At 42.5% G+C, this 21900-nt stretch overlaps 1 protein-coding gene across 3 annotated transcripts in view; it reads left to right on the forward strand.

Annotated features, from left to right (window-relative positions):
- The window catches only part of LOC124277663 (RANBP2-like and GRIP domain-containing protein 8), a 79911-nt gene that overhangs the window by 41784 nt on the left and 16227 nt on the right, over positions 1-21900 (forward strand). For 2 of the 3 annotated variants that reach the window (XM_046713410.1, XM_046713406.1), the window contains exons 10-11: positions 4276-4405; positions 7722-7893. In XM_046713410.1, the coding sequence (XP_046569366.1) occupies positions 4276-4405; positions 7722-7893 (302 nt within the window). Of the gene's footprint in view, positions 1-4275; positions 4406-7721; positions 7894-15812; positions 16396-16872; positions 17107-21900 lie in introns of all 3 variants that reach the window. The other variant, XM_046713398.1, reaches the window with a different exon arrangement.

The raw sequence follows: 21900 nt of genomic DNA on the forward strand, positions 1-21900 counted from the left end.
CCTACATCGTCAAGGTCTTCGCAGCGCATTTTACCTAGACGACGGTATACAAGTGGATCCAGATCCACAGCGTCTCAGACTACAGCTGAACTTTATAATCAAGTTACTAACTCAACTAGGATGGTTAGTAAATCTACTCAAGTCGGACCTAGAACCAACGCAAGATCTGCAATTTCTAGGTATACGATTTCTAACTGCCCAGAATCGTATAGTAGTCCCGGAGGACAGATGGATCAAGATCCAACAATTAATCCCTCAAGCCTTACTCTCTCCGCTACCACTACGACAGTGGCAGAGCCTATTGGGACTACTCACATCAGCTCAAGACTTGACAGTCAGAGGCAGGCTTCAATTACGTCCGTTGCAAGTCCTCATCAATGCGCATCTCGAGGACCCTCTACCATTCAGTCTACCAGATTACGTCAAACCTCATCTACTCTGGTGGACCGAGAGATTGAATGTTTGCACAGGCGTCTTCTTAGTAGAGCCGGTATCGAAAACACATCTCTACGTAGACGCGTCACTCCAAGGTTGGGGAGCCCACCTTGCCGGCAAGACAGCGTCAGGCCTATGGAGCAATCAAGAGAGCAAATGTCACATAAATCTGCTAGAGATGCAAGCAGTGATAAACGCCATAAGTCACTGGAGCAACCTACTACAGAACGCTCAGTTGATGATTCACACAGACAATTCAACAGTGGCGTTTTATGTGAACAAACAAGGCTCAACAAGGTCACAGAACCTACTGGCTCGATGTCTCAGATTATTCGATCTAATCGACAATCTAAACATACATATCAGAGCTTGCCACATTCCAGGAGCAAAGAATGTATTAGCAGACGCTCTCTCTCGGCCACACCTACCGTCGCCGACAGAATGGATGCTCCACACAGAGATATTCAATCAAATAATCATGGAAATAGGATCTCCACTAGTAGACCTATTCGCCACTCGATTCAACAAACAACTGACAACATTCGTATCACCAGTTCCAGACCCACTAGCATGGGCAACGGATGCACTAAGCATATCGTGGGAGGGACTCAACGCGTACGCTTTCCTGCCACCAGCGTTAATCCCACAAGTCTTACAAAAAATCAGTCAAACGCAGAGCCTCCATCTGATTTTGGTCGCGCCCTACTGGCCAGCGAGAACGTGGTTTCCAGATCTCATTCAAGGAATCGGACAACCAATTCTTCAACTTCCACAACGCTCCAATCTATTGATACATCTGCACACCAAACTAGTGCACAAAAATCCAGAAGTATTCCAACTTCACGTATGGATTGTATCAAGGCATGTATGAATAAGAGACGTTATTCTGCCAGAGCGGCTAAAGCAGTCAAGCTTGCCCTGCGTAACTCAACTCGCAACTTATACGATGACAAATGGCACAGTTTTGTCAATTATGCTGCAAAGAAAGGATTTACAGCCAGATATGCTACACATCCTCAAGTGGCGGACTACTTATGTTATCTACGACAAACTAAGAATCTAAAAGGCTCAACCTTGTCCACTTATCTTGCAGCTATAAGCTCTGTCATAACTATGAGAACGGGCGTCAAGTTAACAAAAAACCCTGAGTTACTCGCTTTGTTACGAGCTTTCCGATTGGAGGATCAGAAACGGAAGTTTCACGCTCCAGCCTGGGATCTAAATATAGTGCTCCAACACCTCACAAGTGAGGCTTATGAACCGTTAGAATCTACATCGTTTGAATCACTGACCCAGATAACCTTGTTCCTGTTAGCACTAGCTACGGCTGCCAGGATGTCAGAGATTCATGCATTGGATTATGAGAGAACACGCTTTGATGATATTCATAACATCTATCATCTGGGACTACGATGGGATTTTATAGCTAAGAACCAATTGCCAGGTCAACCAGACAGATTATTCCACGTCCCAGCTCTCTCATCCATACTTGGACCTCATGATACGATGGATCTATCACTTTGCCCAGTAAGAGCACTGAAAATATATCTCCAACGATCCAAACAGAGGAGAGCTAAATTCAAGAGATTATTTATCCCTCTATCTACAGCTACGCAGACGGAAGTCTCACGTACTACTATCTCCATTTGGATCAGAACTGTCATACTACGTGCCTACAAGGCTGCAGGACTCGACCCTCCAAGAGCTTCTAATCCTCATGAAATTAGAGCGCTAGCCTCAACTCTTGCTCTACACAGGAACTGCTCGTTGAATACCATAATGGAGGGTTGTTTCTGGAGATCCGATATGGTGTTTGCCAACAATTATCTGAGAGATATCACCACCGAGGACGTCTCAGGTATCCACCATTTCGGTCCCATGGTCCTCGCTCAACAGTTGACAGTTCCACGGAGAAGATAAGTCTACGGAGTTTGCTATTATATATATTTAGCTTAAGTATCATCAATTCTTAAGCTCAGTAATATGGTCACATTTTATAAATGAATTAGCTAACAAACTCTACGGAGTTGGTTACTATTATATAGCTTAAGTTAAAATATATCTAAAGCACAGTACTATACTCATATAGCTTAAGTTTATGCATATCTTAGCCTTAGTACTTTGGTTATTCCATAAAAGTATTTCACTATATACTCTCAGAAGTTTATACTATCACATTAATAACTTCAGCTTATATTAATGTTGTATATACTTTTATCATAATAATTATATCGTAATAACCCATATATGGCAGCTGATAAGTTAGCAGCAGGAATTCATCAGTTCAGTGCCTTTATGAAGTTCCCATAGGGTTATTACAATCATTACAGTTCAAATCACTAATTATCAAAATCGAAAGTATTATATATTCCCACCTCCGTTTCCGTCGGATTCTACAAGCAAATAAGCATGAGTCAGGATAAGGAAAAATATGTAATTTTCTGAGTAAAATTGATATTTTATACTTATCCTGACTCATGAGGTAAGCCCTCCCGTCCTCCCCACATAACACTTTGGATTTCTTCGGAAAAATAAAGTGTTGGGCTCGAAATATAAGGAGAGAGTGAGGTGGGAGGTGGCGCCCTCGTTCCCGCGCTTGCAGGAAGGGAGGTAACTCGTGGTGAGTACTAATTAGTGATTTTTTATTGAAGGGAACTTCAATTGGGAGATACAAGTGTTCCACTATGTTCGCAAAGAAGAAGAAGACAAGCAAATAAGCATGAGTCAGGATAAGTATAAAATATCAATTTTACTCAGAAAATTACATTTTTCTGAATAAAATTGATATTTTATACTTATCCTGACTCATGAGGTAAGCCCTCCCAACCTCCCCGCTAGACACTTTGGATTTCCCTGTAAATTAAAGTGTCGGGATCATAATTCGGAGAGAGTCAAGCATGGGAGTACGGTGGCGCCGCTTTCCCGCCAAAACGGTCAGACAGATAACTCTTGGTGAGTGGTGATTTTACGTCTGTTTTTATTGAAGGGAGCTTCAATAGGAGATACAAGTGTTCCACTGGTGTTCGCAAGAGGAAGGAGACAAGCAAATAAGCATGAGTCAGGATAAGTATAAAATATCAATTTTATTCAGAAAATTACATCCTTTTGTGTTTAGCTGGAACAGGAGTAAATTTGTTTGAAGTCTATTAAAGATGGAGTAGTCACATATTTTCTTAGGTATTATCATTATTTGTAGCAAAATATTTTTTTGATAACTTTTTATCACTCCTGTTTTCTATTGTATTCTTGTGTGTTTTTTGAACGAATTTATTTTATAAAGTATACAATTGTTTGAATACAGTTCCAACAGTGCAGCAGAAAGATAAATATCATTGGTGCATCATCCAGTTCCTCACTGTATGGAATGTCTGTTTGTGATGCAAACTTTTGTTATCATCTAAACGGACGTTTATCCTGGTAAGGTAAATTTACGTGACAGACAGACTTTGCTGAGGACTGCTGATGGAGATTTGCCTAAACCTGCCCAGAGGCTGGTATTTGGTGTTTGAAACATTTCCATGTGTGGAATTAAAATGTTCCCCATTGATGTTAATATAGTGTCACCTTATGTGATGGGTCGGTAGGTTGGTAGACTGACTTGTATGTTAGTTATGTCATGACCAATAGGGACGACAAGATACTTAGGTTTACATTAATGCCTGTAAGGAAAATATGCAATGTTGGAAGGTGTTCTAAATTTTAGGGAAAAAAATTTGAACAAGAATGCCTCTCCACTTTGATTGCCATGTTTTCTTAGTTTGGAATCATTGATATGTCCTGGAGTGGAATCAGGTCAAGATGGTGTAGGATCATGGAATATGATTTGTTCCTTGTGCCCAGGTTTGACCAAGTGCTTCAGGAAGCTGTACAGATTCCTAAGCAGCAGGATGACTGGATGTCATTCCTAACTGAGATGACCGGCCAGTTCTTCTTCTCCTGTGGCACACTGTTGCTGAAAAGAGCCCAGAAGGTAACTTGTCTTTTCATTGGGTTCCCTCCAGTTTTCATAGCAAAAATATGATCATCGATGGAAAGAATGAATGAAATAGTGGAACCGGTACAATCGTTCATAAACTTTTGTGAGGAAATAGTTTTTGTTTGCTCACACATAAGCTGTTTCTATATTATGTTCACGGCGCTGTTTTGGTAGTCATCCATGCCTAAATATGTCATTGCTCACCTGTGATGTGAAACATGTTGATTTCTTTCAGACGTTTTAACATTTATTGATAATATACTGAACCGTATAAAAATCGCAAGTTTTTCAAAATGAATAAATATTCGATAGAACATTGTTAAATATTATAGTGTAACTATACATTGGTTACCTTTGTTGTGAAAAAACAGTTTGTTAATGTTCAGGTTCTGTTTGGTGATTTCTCTTGGATATTGCACATCGCCAAAACGCAGCAATTGAATTGGCCGTGGGATGTGGTTGCAGAAGTTTTTCATGAAAATCATGATGCGCATTATGTAACGGACATATAGGGGTATAAATATGCCCTCAAATCAGTTTGAAATCACTCCCGACAAACGCCCACCAAGAATGCCAAGGTTAACGACGCAACAGAGGGAACAAGCCATCGGCCGTCTTGAAGCTGGACAGAGTGTTGCAGATGTTGCCAATGCATTCCATTTGCACATAACGACCATCTACCGTCTTCAGGAACGTTTTGCTGCTACACAGACAACTGCTGACCGCCAACGTCCTGGACGTCCGAGAGTCACAACACCATGGCAAGATCGACACATTCAACGTTCGCACATCGGGGATCGATTCTTATCTGCCAACGAGACTGCCCGACAGACTATTGGACGTCACAACCAAGCAATTAGCGGAGATACAGTTCGGCGCAGACTCAGAGCAGTCCACCTCCATTGTCGTCGTCCAGCTCGACGTCCTATCCTCACACCGAGACATCGTCAGAATCGTCTGCAGTGGGCTACGTTGCATCGAAACTGGCGTCATCAACAGTGGAGACTGGTATTGTTCTCTGATGAAAGTCGGTTTTGCATTTCTCATGCTGACGGCCGAGTTCGAATATGGCGAAGACGAGGTGAACGCTTTGCTGACGAATGTGTAATGCAAGTTGATGCATGGGGAGGTCCGAGCGTTATGGTATGGGCAGCGATTGGCCTGAATCAGAGATTAGGGCCAGTATTCTTCCAGAATATTGGGCCAGGTCGGGGAAATGGAGTCACTGCCCAACGTTATATCGACCAGATCCTCCGACCCCAGGTTGTGCCATTTTTCGTCCGACACCAGCAACACATTTTCCAGCAAGATAATGCAAGGCCCCACACTGCTAGAGTCACTCAGGCATTTTTCCAGCAGCATAACATCCGACTCCTGCCATGGCCTGCTGTCAGTCCCGATTTAAACCCGATCGAACATTTTTGGGACGAGCTGCAGAGACGACTGAATGAAGTCCGACCACGTCCGACAACTGCAGCAGAACTCCAGGCAGCCATCATCCGGACATGTGCGGCAATCCCTAGGGCCTTTGTCAACCGTCTGATTCACTCCATGTTCAGACGGTGCACAGCTGTAGTGAACGCACGAGGTGGACATACGCGCTACTGACTTGTCGGATCAATTTCGATTTTGTCTTCAAGGCAAAGTAAACCAACAGTGTTTCCATGCATTGACTGACGTGTCCCATTCATCATGCAAAAAGTGTTGATTGTTTTTATGTACCTGTTTTCATGTATTATCTGTCAAAAGTAAAGTTTTTCAACATCTGGATTTTGACTTGCGTTTCTTTTGCGGTTCAGTTTAGATCAATATTTAGTCAACAATCATCAATCTCTGTATCGACAGCCAGACCTAACACTAAGTTGCATGTACAAAATGTATGATGAAAGCAGTGTCAACTGTGACCTTCTCTTTGAACATATTAAACATATGTACTGTTAAACATTTGAACAAATTTTGGAGAGTTTTTCATGTTAACTAATTTCTGCTTATAATTTTGTGAACATAATACAGTTAGAGACCTTTTCTTGATGTATAAGAAACGTTCATCGGTGACCTTATCCACATAGACTAGAAGCAAGACTCGTATCACAAATCGAGACAAAGTCCAGAGGGCAAAGAAACTTGTTATTTAGAAAATCTGAGGCCATGTTAGTAATGCCGGTGCAGTTTGTGATGTCATAGTTATAGTACAAGGTCACAAAAGTACAAAAGACATATGTAGAGACATGATCATACTTCAAAATGACAGTCGATCTAGGTTTAAAATGCAAATATTAAGAAATATCAAATCCCTTTGCTGTTAATGTACCAGTGTATCTTTGGGCAGTGCTGTAACTTTGTTTAATTATTGTGCTTTTTATGAAAAACTGGCTTAGACTTTGAGGCGTCAATATAAATCCAATATGAAACTTGTTCTTCAGCTAATGTTGGAGTTGAGGCTTCGGTGAGCTTGCGTTTAGTGAAGTCCGTTTGGTTGTTGGCGAGAATGGTGAAGTCGGACCACTCCATTTGATGATTGGGGTTTGCTTTGATGTGGTCAGAGATAGCTGTCAACAACAACAACCCGAAATGTGTTATTTATAAAATGAACTGTGATTGTGGACAACGCTACATAGGTGAAACATCCCGACCCATCAACACCCGAGTCAAAGAACATCGCACCTCTGTTGCTAATTCCGACACCAAATGAGCTATCTCTGACCACATCAAAGCAAACCCCAATTATCAAATAGAGTGGTCCGACTTCACCATTCTCGCCAACAACCAAACGGACTTCACTAAACGCAAGCTCACCGAAGCCATTCACATCAAACGCCAGAAGCCCACCATTAACCGTGACCAAGGATACTTCATTCCATCAGCTTATGATCCACTCCTCCACCAAGCCCAATCTATTGTATAAACATCGCACCTATTGTATAAACATCTCCTTCATTGTAACTACTCCTGTATTTATACATATCTGGCTTCCATTCACTATCCTTTGTGTACTCACTGGCTTCTTCAGCTTACCGCTTAACCAATTATGGCAATTATGTTGTTTCCTTTGTCAATTACAATGTATGTAGTTTCATTGTTATACACAGTATATATATGCAGCTCCTCCACTTCATGTATCACTCTTGCTTGACAACGGTACAAGAATCTGTATCGAAATGTCGCACTCACGAAATAAAGAAGTTGTTATCCATAACAACTTGTTCCATATCGTATTGTGCATGTTTTTTATCCGTACATACGTCGATGCGGCCCTTATCTGGAAACCCTGGTATTAGTTACTCCTCTGAATCAGATGTTTGTATTTCAGGGTGTACTGTCGTGGAAGGATGTGATCCCCCAGGCTTCAGTGTGCTATCTTCTCAACAACTCCATCCTCACCATAGACTCACGATCTGAGTGGTTTGTGTCAGCGAGCATGGATAAGAAAAGCATGTATGATCATCTGCACATGATCAGCAACTTCCGGCGCAGCCAGGGAGGTGAGGGAATTACTCAGTAATCACTAGTACTGGTTATCTCTCACAATATCAATCGGGGCGGTGGGGTTAGCCTAGAGGTTAAAGTGTTTGCTCGTCACGCCAAAGACCCGGGCTCGATTTGCCACATAGGTACAATGTCTGGTCCATTTCTGGTGTCCCCTGTCGTGATATTGCTGGACTTTTGCTAAAAGTGGCGTAAAACCAAACTCACTACAATATCAATCGATCAATAATAGATTGTAATTTTTTCCTTATCCTGACTCATGATGTTTTGCTTCAATCAATGCAATATCTACAACGCAAGGTGGAAGAGCATGGATTAATGCATGACGGGCATTGGGGGTGAGGATCAGCCACTGATAGCCGGAACCTGCAAACACTGAAAGATTTCATCAAATGTAAACAACTACATAACGATGAAATAAGTCACAAAATACAAATAATTTCTTCATTTTTTTTACATATAATGCAAGCTAGTTACAACCGAAAACCAAACACAGCGCAATTTGGATAAAAGGATCTACATGTAAAGGATATAATGCCGTATACGGGACTCCAGTGCTCGCCCAACCATCCGCTTGGGCGATGAAGGAGAAAGTGGCAAGTATGGCTGGTCTAATTGATTGTTTGCGCGGGAAAAGGGAGGTAACTTGTGGGTGAGTGAACTTTTTACGTCCGCTTAAGGGAACTACAAGGGATTCAAATGTTCCACTAACATTCGCATAGAAGGAGATAAGCAAGAGATCATGAGTCAGGATAGGTATAAAATATCAATTTTACTTTAAAAATTACAATTTTTCCTTATCCTGACTCATGCTATTTGCTTGTCTTCTTCTTGCGAACACAGTGGAACACTTGTATCTCCCAATTGAAGTTCCCTTCAATATAAAATCACTAATTAGTACTCACGAGTTATCTGTCCCCTCAAAAGCGCGGGAACGAGGGCGCCACCTCCTGCCATGTGCCTCACTCTCTCCTTCTTCGCCCAGTGAGCAGGATGTGAGAGCACCTGTGTCTCCCTACACATTATATCCTTTATTTATTCTTAGTTATTTACCTCTTATAGTCTTCTATAGAGGTGTAACTAGTATCCTTCTACATAATGCATTGATATTTAATTGTGTTTCTACTGTTTTATTCACGGTTCGCAGTGTTTGCTCAGTAGATTGCGTTGATGAAAATCTGCACTATTTGTAAATTACGTTTCTCTGCTGCTGATCCGCATTTTATATGCCCTAGTTGTACTACGCCATGCTCTACTGTTTCACGTTGCAATTATTGTATTATATTATCTAATTCTGCCTTTGATAAATATTTATTTTGCGTCTTGAGACGCGTAGCAGATAGATCACGGAAACAGACCTCAGTCATGGCTAATACACCAGAGCCTGATATACCCTGTCAACTGTTGGCGGACGACCCCCTGCCGTCTGGTGTTCCGCTTGAGTTACCCTCGGGGGAGAGTTATCTCCAAGAAGCGACCTGCATCCCAGGACATCCCGTCGTCCCAGCCTAAGACCAGGAGGGCTTCCACGTCGTCACAACGTAGTCTCCGCACCCCCAAGGCTACATCTTCGTCGAAAGGAAAACCTACGAAGACTAGCGTTATTTTTTCAACTGACATACTTCCTGTTTCAGAGTTGGGCCTATATGATGACGACCAACTGATCATCATTCCAGATGTGCAGCGAAAGAAGCGACCAGTATCGGCTACCGTCACCTCAGCGCAGATCAGCACTCAGTCGGAGATGCCTACACTGACGGCAGAGAATCTACCTGAGGGTCCCGTCGCTACCATAGAGAAAGCAGCGTCTACATCAGCGCAGACCGTCCCAGACGACCTGGTCAACCACATCAAGAAGCTGATGGAAGATCGATACGGTCTACAGAGGCCTTTGAGCCACGGGCCTTTGAGCCCACCCCACTTACAGTGGTGTAGGGCCTTTGAGCCCGCTGGCATGACTTCGCGTAGGGCCTTTGAGCCCACAGACACGCCTCCACAAAGGACATCCCAGCCCGCCTCCACGAAGGACCTTGATCCTCACCATTCGTGAAAGGCTTCATGGAGGAGGAGTGCTTCACCGAGCTCAGACCTTGAGGAACACAGAGGTCGTTCGCGAAGCAAGATCCTATCTCATGATTCGGACTCAGACTCGCAACCTTCACAAAGGCCTTCACGAAGGTTAAGTGGCTCCAAGTCATCTTCATCCCGAAGATCTATAAGGGATTCACCGAGAGCTTCACGTAGCCACCATCGTTCGCCAAGGAAGTCTCCACGAAGGTCTCCTTATAGAAGCCACTCGTCAGTCCGTTCAAGACATCTTCGTCCTATAGTTCGTCGAGGGATTCATTAGGACCTTAGCGAAGCTACAGGTCACCCTACAAGCACAGTTCGTTAGGCTATTCACCACGTCGATCCCCTCGCCGATTTAGACACAAGTATCCAGCAAAGCAGAGACATTGCAGTACTTTTCTATCAACTGTATGCCACATGCCGTCTACAAGCCTACGCGAAGGCATTCGCACAGGCTATTTACAACACAGAACGTCGCTGTATTTATATTATCAACAGAACGCTATATGTCATTACCGAGCCTGCGAGAAGGTATTCGCACAGACATCCACAAGACAGAGATGTCGCAGTACTTAACTTTTTAACTTGAACGTTACATAGTTACGCGAAGTACTATTTACAGATGAAGAGCCTAATTAAGGATCTTCAGGCCGACTACCTACATCAAGGGCATCAACGACGTTTCGCAGATCATCTCAGGAATCACCATTTCTGTATATATTGCTAGGTATGCAATCCCGGACTACGATATGATTATCTACATGCAAGGTGCGATACAGTCACACCAAGTTGACCACTATGCAGATCACTACGCAGATCGTCAAGATCATACAAATAGGACATGATATAGCATCATCCTAGAATGGAAATATCTTCTTCGGTACACAGACAGAAGATAGATATTACACTACAAGAAGATACTTGGTATCATAATTCATCACTAGCATGGACCATCAGTCGGAATCCAGGATGGGATACACATAGATTGATATATGACATCATAGAGATCCTCACCTTTGGACAGATCTGCAGACAATTCAATAACGAAATTGAGCAGCAGCCTTGTTACAGCGAGTAAAACACATAATCGTCAACGATTTCCTGAGAAGAAATATATACAACAAGTTCAGCATTAATTCTCCAATTATGACGCTGCATTGATGTATGCAGTTTACAAGCTGACAACTTGCAAGTTTTATTGAGCCTATATATAAGGACGACGGCATTATCTTCAAGACTGAAGTTACATTCACAGCAGCCAGGAAAATAACTTACCAAGCATTAATATTACAGGGCGAGGTAATTCGCGGCGAAAGATTCGCGCGTTTACCATTAACCCTCGAAACACGTGGTCACTCGTGTAACTTCGGGAAGTTACGGACAAGACTGACGATTGATCAAATATCAACGACGGCACTAGATTATACGAGGTTCCTTTTCCTGCTACACCGGTGACATCACAGCGTGGGTACACTACAGAATCAGAATGCCTTGTTCTAATTGGACCGCGAGGGACAACACCCTATGCAGAGGTCGATAATAGTTCACAGTTCAAGACATAGGTTGCAAGTGACAACAACATATCAGTGAACGAGCAAAGCCTCCATTACAGTCCAGTTAAACTGAACCTTCATGATTGGGCTGCCTTCATGAGGTTAGAGACCTCCCCTGTCAAGTAAGGACGAGGGCACGGCAGTCAGGCGATTTTTACATAAAGTTCAACGATGGCAGTCACCCCTGGTTATTCACAAGAGTGACGAAACCTATCATCTCATACCTACATCGTCAAGGACTTCGCAGCGCATTTTACCTCGATGACGGGATACAAGTGGATCCAGATCCACAGCGTCTCAGACTACAGTTGAAATTCATCATCAAGCTACTAACACAACTAGGATGGTTAGTAAATCTACTCAAGTTAGACCTAGAACCAACGCAAGATCTGCAATTTCTAGGTACACGATTTCTAACAGCTCTGAATCGTATAGTTGTACCGGAGGACAGATGGATCAAGATCCAACAGTCACTTCCTCAAGCCTTACTCTCTCCGCTACCACAACGACAGTGGCAGAGCCTATTGGGGGTTACTCACGTCAGCTCAAGACATGACAGTCAGAGGCAGACTACAATTAAGTCCGTTGCAAGTCCTCATCAATTCACATCTCGACGACTCTCTACCGTTCAATCTACCGGATCACGTCAAACCTCACCTACTATGGTGGACCAAGAGATCGAATGTTTGCGTAGGCGTCACCTTAATAGAGCCGGAATCGAAAACACATCTCTACGTAGACGCGTCACTACAAGGTTGGGGAGCCCATCTCGCCAACAGGACGGCATCAGGGCTATGGAGCAAGCAAGAGAAGCAAGAGAGCAAATTACACATAAATCTGCTAGAGATGCAAGCAGTGATAAACGCCATAAGACACTGGAGCAACTTACTACAGAATGCTCAGTTGATGATTCACACAGACAATTCAACAGTGGCGTTTGTGAAGAAACAAGGCTCAACCAGGTCCCCGAACCTATTGACTCTATGTTTTCAATTGTTCGATTTAATCGACAATCTCAACATACAGGTCAGAGCATGTCACATTCCAGGAGCAAAGAATGTAATAGCAGACGCTCTCTCTCGGCCACACTTACCATCGCCAACAGAATGGATGCTCCATACAGAGATATTCGCACAAATTATCAAGGAAATAGGAACTCCACTAATAGACCTATTTGCCACTCGCTTCAACAACCAACTGACAACATTCGTATCACCAGTTCCAGACCCACTGGCATGGGCAACGGATGCACTAAGCATATCGTGGGAAGGACTCAACGCGTACGCGTTCCCACCGCCAGCGTTAATCCCACAAGTGTTACTCAAAATCAAGCAAACTCAGAACCTCCAACTGATTTTGGTCGCGCCCTACTGGCCAGCGAGAACGTGGTTTCCAACTCTTATTCAAGAAATCGGACAACCAATACTACAACTTCCAAAGTGCCCGAATCTGTTAATACATCTGTTAATACATGCGCACACAAGCGCACGGAAAGCCAGAAGCATTCCAACTTCACGTATGGACTGTATTAAGTCGTGTCTAAATATAAGAGGTTATTCAGCAAGAGCGGCAAAAGCAGTCACGCTTGCCTTGCGTAACTCCACTCGCAACTTGTACGATGTCAAGTGGCACAGTTTTGTAAATTATGCTGCAAAGAAAGGATTTACAGCTAGATATGCTACTCATCCTCAAGTGGCTGACTACTTATGTTATCTACGTCAGACTAAAAATCTAAAAGGCTCCACCTTATCTATTTATCTTGCAGCAATAAGCTCTGTCATAACTATGAGAACGGGTGTCAAGCTAACCAAGACCCCAGAGTTACTGGCCTCACTACGTGCATTCCGACTGGAGGATCAGAAACGCAGATTTCACGCTCCAGCTGGGGACCTAAATGTAGTGCTCCAACACCTCACAAGTGAGGCATATGAACCATTAGAATTTACATCGTTCGAATTTTTGACTCAGAAAACTTTGTTCCTGTTATCTCTAGCTACGTCTGCCAGGATGTCAGAGATTCACGCATTAGATTACGAGAGAACACGCTTTGATGACATTCATAACATCGTGCATTTGGGACTACGTTGGGATTTTATCTCCAAGAACCAATAACCAGGCCAACCAGACAGGTTATTTCACGTCCCAGCTCTCTCATCTATTCTTGGACCTCATGATACGATGGATCTATCACTATGCCCAGTGAGAGCACTGAAAATATATGTCCAACGATCCAAACAGAGGAGACTAAAATTCAAGAGATTATTTATTCCTCTAACAACAGCTACGCAGACTGAAGTCTCACGTACTACTATCTCCATTTGGATCAGAACTGTCATACTACGTGCCTACAAGGCTGCAGGACTCGACCCCCAAGAGCATCTAATCCTCATGAAATTAGAGCGCTAGCATCTACACTTGCTCTTCACGGCAACTGCTCTTTGAATACCATAATGGAGGGTTGTTTTTTGGAGATCCGATATGGTGTTTGCCAACCGTTATCTGAGAGATATCACCACCGAGGACGTCTCAGGTATTCACCATTTCGGTCCCATGGTCCTCGCACAACAGTTGACAGTTCCTCGGAGAAGATAAGTCAATCTTACAGATTTTACTACTTATCTCATAACAGTACTACATAGCTAAAAACTCAAGGAAGTTTATGCTATATATATTTTGCTTAAGTTCATTTATTATCTTAAGCGCAGTACTATGGATGTTATATCATAACAGTATATTAGCTAACAATTTTGTACTGTAATGACTGTAATAACCCTTATGGGAACTTCATAAAGGCACTGAATTGATGAATTCCTGCTGCTAACTTATCAACTGCCATATATGGGTTATTACGATATAAATATTATGATAAAAGTATATACAACATGAATACTATGCTTAAGACTAAATAGACTTAAGCTTGACAATATGATAGCATAAACTTCATAGAGTTTGTTAGCTAATATACTTTTATGATATAACCATAGTACTGAGCTTAAGATATGATTAGACTTAAGCTAAATATATAATAGCAAAAAACTCCATAGAGTTTGTTAGCTAATATACTGTTATGATATAACAACCATAGTACTGCGCTTAAGATAATAAATGAGCTTAAGCAAAATATATATAGCATAAACTTTTTTAGCATAAACGTTTTTAGCTATGTAGTACTGTTATGAGATAAGTAGTATCAAATTTACTTTAAAAAATACATTTTTAAATACCACCACAAAACTCAATCATAACATTGTGCAAACAAGACAGGCACCAATTGATACCGAGATCAAGACAATCAAGGACACTTCCTGTTGAGACATGTACACGTGTATGTTGTTTACATTGCAGTTTTGTTTATGTCTTGATTTATCAAACATATTAAGAAACATACATTCTAAAATTTAATTTGGTGTTTCATTTTTAAGAATATCGAGCCCATTGATACTCCCTGGCGTAAGTGAGATTGATTGATTCCAGCTCACGTGATCACAGTATCAGATGAAATTTTTGTGATGGTTCATGTCTTATTCTGATGTTGGTTTAAAGCATAATGACAATTTATGATTAATCTCATGATGAGGCATGCAAAATATTGGTTATTTGAAAGATTATAACAAATGTCATCAGTTCTTGTAGGGAAATCATCTAACTCTAAAGAATACCCATAAAAGAGACATGAATAATAATGTGAGATTAAACATTAACTCATTTTATTGTTTTTTATGTAACAGATGTAACTTAGCTGAAACAGATACTATCCCAAAATGTGATAAGATCCACTCCTAAACTCTATTAGCCCTCAGGATATCTTTAGCATTAGCTAATCTGACCAGGGCTAGTGGGCTTGTGCATGTCTCATTATCCAATACATTGATTTGAAAGAAGCTGTTTTTTCCAGGGTTTAATGTGACTGAGAAATGTGTATCCTGTTCACAAAAATCGATAGGGTGGCTATGGAAAGAATATGCATTGCAACCCTGTGGATGCACAATAATTCTTCTTGACTGTAAATCTAATTTTCCTGTTGTTAAATTAAGAAAGTCTTACAGCATTTCCTTACTTTACAACATCCCAGGTTTTTCTGTAAGGATCATGGAGATTTGTAATTGAAGAACCTCTGGACCTCTAGTTTTGAAGGTCAAGGTAAACCCTGGTTTTCTGTTGCAAGCTTGAGACAAGGATGAAATTTGAAAAGGGTTATTAAGTGCTACATTATTAATCGAGGATAGTTTGTTTTGTGTTCACTGTTATGCCAAATTGACTACAGTACCATCATATTTCAACTTCTTCCACAGGCCACACCTTACATGCACTGGGTAAAGGAGACACGGCAACATGGGCTCAGAAACTGAGACAGCAATATTGCACACAACAAGGTCGAGAGAAGCTTTACGACACCCTCTTTACCCAGCCGGATATGAGAGCAAAGAAAGATAGTTCCTACCTGATGAAGAACCAGATCTACGAGGAAAGTGTACTCTTGTTTCCCACCCGGCCCCAGATGCGATCCTTTGACTTAGGCTGCTACAGGCTCCACCCACACAGTCTTACCAGCTTCATCTGGCTAGCCCTCCAACGGTACTCCTGTAAAGACAAGGCTCAGCCTTACTACGGCTTTGACATCTTTGAGAATTGTGTGTACAGTGTAAAAAACATGTTTGTTGGTGGCGCCGAGTCCCTGTGTCAGCTGGACACAGATGTGTTTCTGATTGCTTCAGTTCGCTGTGCAGCATTGAGACACCAGGAGATGATTCACATGGGTCACACTGACCCCACACAGCCGGACTTTCTACCCCTGTGTCTGACAAAACCACTTTGTTCTCAGGAGCAGGCAGACTGGTGGCTGGCAGCTTATAAATTCCATATAAACACAGTCAAGTAGGTTTCATGTAGCTTGTATTCAGCACTCTCTCATTCATTCTCATAACTGTGTTCTTGCAAACTGTTACAAATATACCTGATGCTCATAATATTGTTTTACTGTTTTCTCTGGTCCAGATTTGAATATTTGCTTGTCCAGTTACTGTTACATTGAATTGGTATTGCTGATTGCAACACATTAAAAAATGTTCACAATTTTTAGGTGCATTATTAATAAGTGCACTAAAATTGTTTATGAAAGGAGATTGCAGTATTTACCATTCGATAATCTGCTAGGTATTTGTCCCATGCATAAGAATGAGCGTGTTCTGCATTGTTACCAGTATACTTGACTAATCTGCTTTGGACACTCTCCCCCCTATACCTTTTCATCCTCTCCCTGCCCAATTGTAGTCCTATTTTTGTTTCTTATGTATTATGTATGGATCGAAAAGTGTTCACATGATTTAGGACATCTATTTTATTTGACAATAGGGACAACTTTTCCAAGATGCGTCACACCCTGCAGAGAGGGATAGAAACTGTCCGTCTAGTGGCTAGTCACGGGATGTCCGTCAACCTGATCATCCACATAGCCAGATCACTAGAGGTGAAGGCCACGGAGATGAAGCAGTTGGGGTCGGAGTTGACAGTGAAGGCAACTGACACTGAGACCAGAGCAGAGTTCTACTGGGGACAGGCACTGGAAATGTTGAACAGACTCGAAAAGTAAGGGCAAGGATGTGTATTTGTAGAATTCTAAGTGTCTTAAATGTGGTCCATCTCATTTAAATCAGAGTGTTTACAGATATATATCTTACTGCATGAAGATTGGACACTTGCCTTGTGGGTTGTATCAGATGAACCCTGTTTACAGAGATATATCTTACTGCTTGATGATTGGACACTTGCCTTGTGGGTTGTATCAGATGAACCCTGTTTACAGAGATATATCTTACTGCATGATGATTGGACACTTGCCTTGTGGGTTGTATCAGATGAACCCTGTTTACAGATATATATCTTACTGCATGAAGATTGGACACTTGCCTTGTGGGTTGTATCAGGTGAACCCTGTTTACAGAGATATATCTTACTGCATGAAGATTGGACACTTGCCTTGTGGGTTGTATCAGGTGAACCCTGTTTACAGATATATATCTTACTGCATGATGATTGGACACTTGCCTTGTGGGTTGTATCAGGTGAACCCTGTTTACAGATATATATCTTACTGCATGAAGACTGGACACTTGCCTTGTGGGTTGTATCAGATGAACCCTGTTTACAGAGATATATCTTACTGCATGATGATTGGACACTTGCCTTGTGGGTTGTATCAGGTGAACCCTGTTTACAGAGATATATCTTACTGCATGACGATTGGACATTTGCCTTGTGGGTTGTATCAGATGAACCCTGTGTAACAGTTTAGTTGAAGTAAAGCATGAATGGGTTTCACCAAGGAGATGTCTGTTTCTAAAAACACTCAACTTCATTTGTTTTACTGCCCAGATTTGAAAATGCAGGGATAGAATTTTTTTTTTCTAAGTGTGCCTTAGGGCACCAGGCAAATATTTTAGGTGTGCCTTTCAGAAATCAAGTGTGCCCACATGTATTTAGAACAATGACTGTAGCAAGGATGATGATCTATTGAAATATATTGTCAGAAAACAACAAATGTACCGGTAACCAGTTTTTGTTGATGTCTTCTGTTTAAGATGGCTTTCTTATGTTTCATTTGTTCTGCTTTCCGAACACCTTTAATAGCTAAGAATCGTGTGAGAGGGTCACTTTTTTCAATATGTCTAACATACACAATTTACTCTTCATTAACTGAACTATCAGTACTCACAACACTCTCAATAGAAAAACAACCAGATTTCTTTACATCATCCATCATAATTCCAGTGATTTCCTGGGCGAAAAGTCAATAAATGTTTTTGCTTGTTTGTCATTTGCTTAAGTGTTTTGTTTGGGGATTACATGACTACAGGTGTGCTATGTCTCTAAAAAATTAGGCGTGCCATAAGGGCACCGAGAACATTTTTTATCTGTGCCATTTCGATATTTACCATGCCATGGCACGCTAATACATAGGGCATTTCGAACCCTGAAATGCCTCTGTTAAGATGAACACTGTACAGAACACAGGTAAATTGTTCCTTATCCTGACTCATGCTATTTGCTTGTCTTCTTTTTCTTGCGAACACAGTGGAACACTTGTATCTCCCAATTGAATTTCCCTTCAATGTAAAATCACTAATTAGTACTCACCACGAGTTATCTGTCCCCTCAAAAGCGCGGGAACGAGGGCGCCACCTCCTGCCATGTGCCTCACTCTCTCCTTCTTCGCCCAGTGAGCAGGACGTGAGAGCACCTGTGTCTCCCTACACATTATATCCTTTATTTATTCTTAGTTATTTACCTCTTATAATCTTCTATAGAGGTGTAACTAGTATCCTTCTACATAATGCATTGATATTTATTCGTGTTTCTACTGTTTTATTCACGGTTCGCCGTGTTTGCTCAGTAGATTGCGTTGATGAAAATCTGCACTGTTTGTAAATTACGTTTCTCTGCTGCTGATCCGCATTTTATATGCCCTAGTTGTACTACGCCATGCTCTACTGTTTCACGTTGCAATTATTGTATTAAATTATCTAATTCTGCCTTTGATAAATATTTATTTTGCGTCTTGAGACGCGTAGCAGATAGATCACGGAAACAGACCTCAGTCATGGCTAATACACCAGAGTCTGATATACCCTGTCAACTGTTGGCGGACGACCCCCTGCCGTCTGGTGTTCCGCTTGAGTTACCCTCGGGGGAGAGGCGTGGGATGCAGTCCGCTATCTCCAAGAAGCGACCTGCATCCCAGGACATCCCGTCGTCCCAGTCTAAGACCAGGAGGGCTTCCACGTCATCACAACGTACACTCCGCACCCCCAAGGCTACATCTTCGTCGAAAGGGAAACCTACGAAGACTAGTAATATTTTTTCAACTGACATACTTCCTGTATCAGAGTTGGGCCTATATGATGACGACCAACCGATCATCATTCCAGATGTATGGCGTAAGAAGCGACCAGTATCGGCTACCGTCACCTCAGCGCAGATCAGCACTCAGTCGGAGATGCCTACACTGACGGCAGAGAATCTACCTGAGGGTCCCGTCGCTACCATAGAGAAGGCAGCGTCTACAACAGCGCAGACCGTCCAGACGACCTGGTCAACCACATCATGAAGCTGATGGAAGATCGATACGGTCTACAGAGGCCTTTGAGCCACGGGCCTTTGAGCCCACCCCACTTATAGTCGTGTAGGGCCTTTGAGCCCGCTGGCATGACTTCACGTATGGCCTCTGAGCCCACGAAGGACCTTGATCCTCACCATTCGCGAAAGGCTTCATGGAGGAGGAGTGCTTCACCGAGCTCAGACCTTGAGAACACAGAGGTCATTCGCGAAGCAAGATCCTATCTAATGATTCGGACTCAGACTCACAACCTTCACGAAGGCCTTCACGAAGGTTAAGTGGCTCCAAGTTATCTTCATCCCGAAGATCTATAAGGGATTCACCGAGAGCTTCACGTAGCCACCATCGTTCGCCAAGGAAGTCTCCACGAAGGTCTCCCTATAGAAGCCACTCGTCGGTCTGTTCACCACATTCTTCTTGTCGATCCTCATACAGATCTAGGACTCCACCTCAGTCTATATTGGATGAACAGCAACATATTCTCTGTGAACCGACGTCAGAAGAGGAAGTGGTATCGTATTTTCGGATGCAGAAATTAGATACTGGATGGTGAATGGTTTCCTCCCCGTCTAAGAACGAGAACTCAGCCCATACTTATCTGATGAAGGAAGATGATGCTGACACTATTTCCTTACCTCCTATTGACCCGATAGCAGCGGTTCCATCTAATCTGGATGCAGCGTTTAGTAAAGCTACGAAGTCTCAGACAGCACATTTGCCGTATTTCAACTCTAAGAAGTTTGCGAGTCACAATATGGACTCCTTTTTCAAGGCTCAAGATATTGATGAGAACTTTAAGTTAATCAGTGATGTCAAGTCCAGGAATTACAGAATAGATGACCGCAAGCTAGCCCAGTTGGAAACCACTTCAAGGAGAATGTTTTTTGGACTGAACAGATCTAGAACTGTCAATGAAACTCTCCTCACTAAGTTCAGAGACTCTACAGACGAAGAAGATAGGTTGATTTACTCGGCTCTCCTCATGCAGAAAAGAGACTAGCAGTTCCTAACAGATTACTTGACAGCTCTTTCTGCAGCTACTACTATGGCTCGTCGTCAAGGTCTCCTAGCCTTCTGTAATTGGGGTGATCAATTTACTGAATCTCTCTACTCTGCCCCCGTGGTCATCTCCATATCTCTTTGGTGGTAACATAGACAAGGTCTCCAAAGAAGTCTCTAAGGACTCTAGAGAGGTGCTTATGATTAAGTCCATGGATGCGTTAGCTAATGTCATTAAGCAAACGTCTATGAGATATTCAGGCAAGTCGAAATTCTCGGGACTACAGAAAGCACGGGACAAGAAAATGGCTACAGTAAAAGGTTCTAAGGAGTCTTTTCGTCGCCCATACAGCAATTACAGAGGAGGATCAGCAAGAGGCAGGTCATCCAGAGGTTCCCGCACTTATAAACGATGAAGAACAGGTTCGGAACGACTGGAGTCTTCCACCCCCCAGCCGTTCGAGTACAACCATCTCAAGTGGGTGGACGCCTTCATCTGCACTGGGAAAGAGATCGATATGTATCCAACAACCTACAGGACGGATATCAAATACAACTCAAGGCCAGACCTCCATTGACAGTCATCCCTCCAAGGTTCGACTTCCATCCATTACAACTACCAAAGTTAAGAGAAGCAGTAGCTACAATTTTAACCAAGCAGGCCTTAGAAGTTCTGGATCAAGTAAAGATTGAACCAGGTTTCTACTCCCAAGTTTTCCTAGTGCCCAAGGAAAATTCCAAGGAAAAGTTTCGTCTCATCTACAATATGAGCACATTCAACAGAGACTATCTAAGCAAACCGCCAGCGTTTCGCATGATACACCTACCGCAACTACGGCACTTAATTCGTCCCAGAGACTACATGGCCAGCATAGATCTGCAAGACGCATATCTACACATTCCGATTCATCCAGATTCAAGGAAATACCTGCGATTTATCCCAGACGGAATACACTACCAATGGAAAGTGCTTCCTTTTGGAATCTCATTGGCCCCCCTGGTTATTCACAAGAGTGACGAAACCTATCATCTCATACCTACATCGTCAAGGTCTTCGCAGCGCGTTTTACGTAGAGGACGGGATACAAGTGGATCCAGTTCCACAGCGTCTCAGACTACAGCTGAACTTTATTATCAAGTTACTAACACAACTAGGATGGTTAGTACATCTACTCAAGTCAGACCTAGAGCCAACGCAAGATCTGCAATTTCTAGGTATACGATTTCTAACAGCACAGAATCGTATAGTTGTACCGGAGGACCGATGG

This window comes from Haliotis rubra, unplaced genomic scaffold, assembly GCF_003918875.1.
Source record: "Haliotis rubra isolate DU_JTF1 unplaced genomic scaffold, ASM391887v1 Scf106, whole genome shotgun sequence".
Classification (NCBI taxonomy): Eukaryota; Metazoa; Mollusca; class Gastropoda; order Lepetellida; family Haliotidae; genus Haliotis; species Haliotis rubra.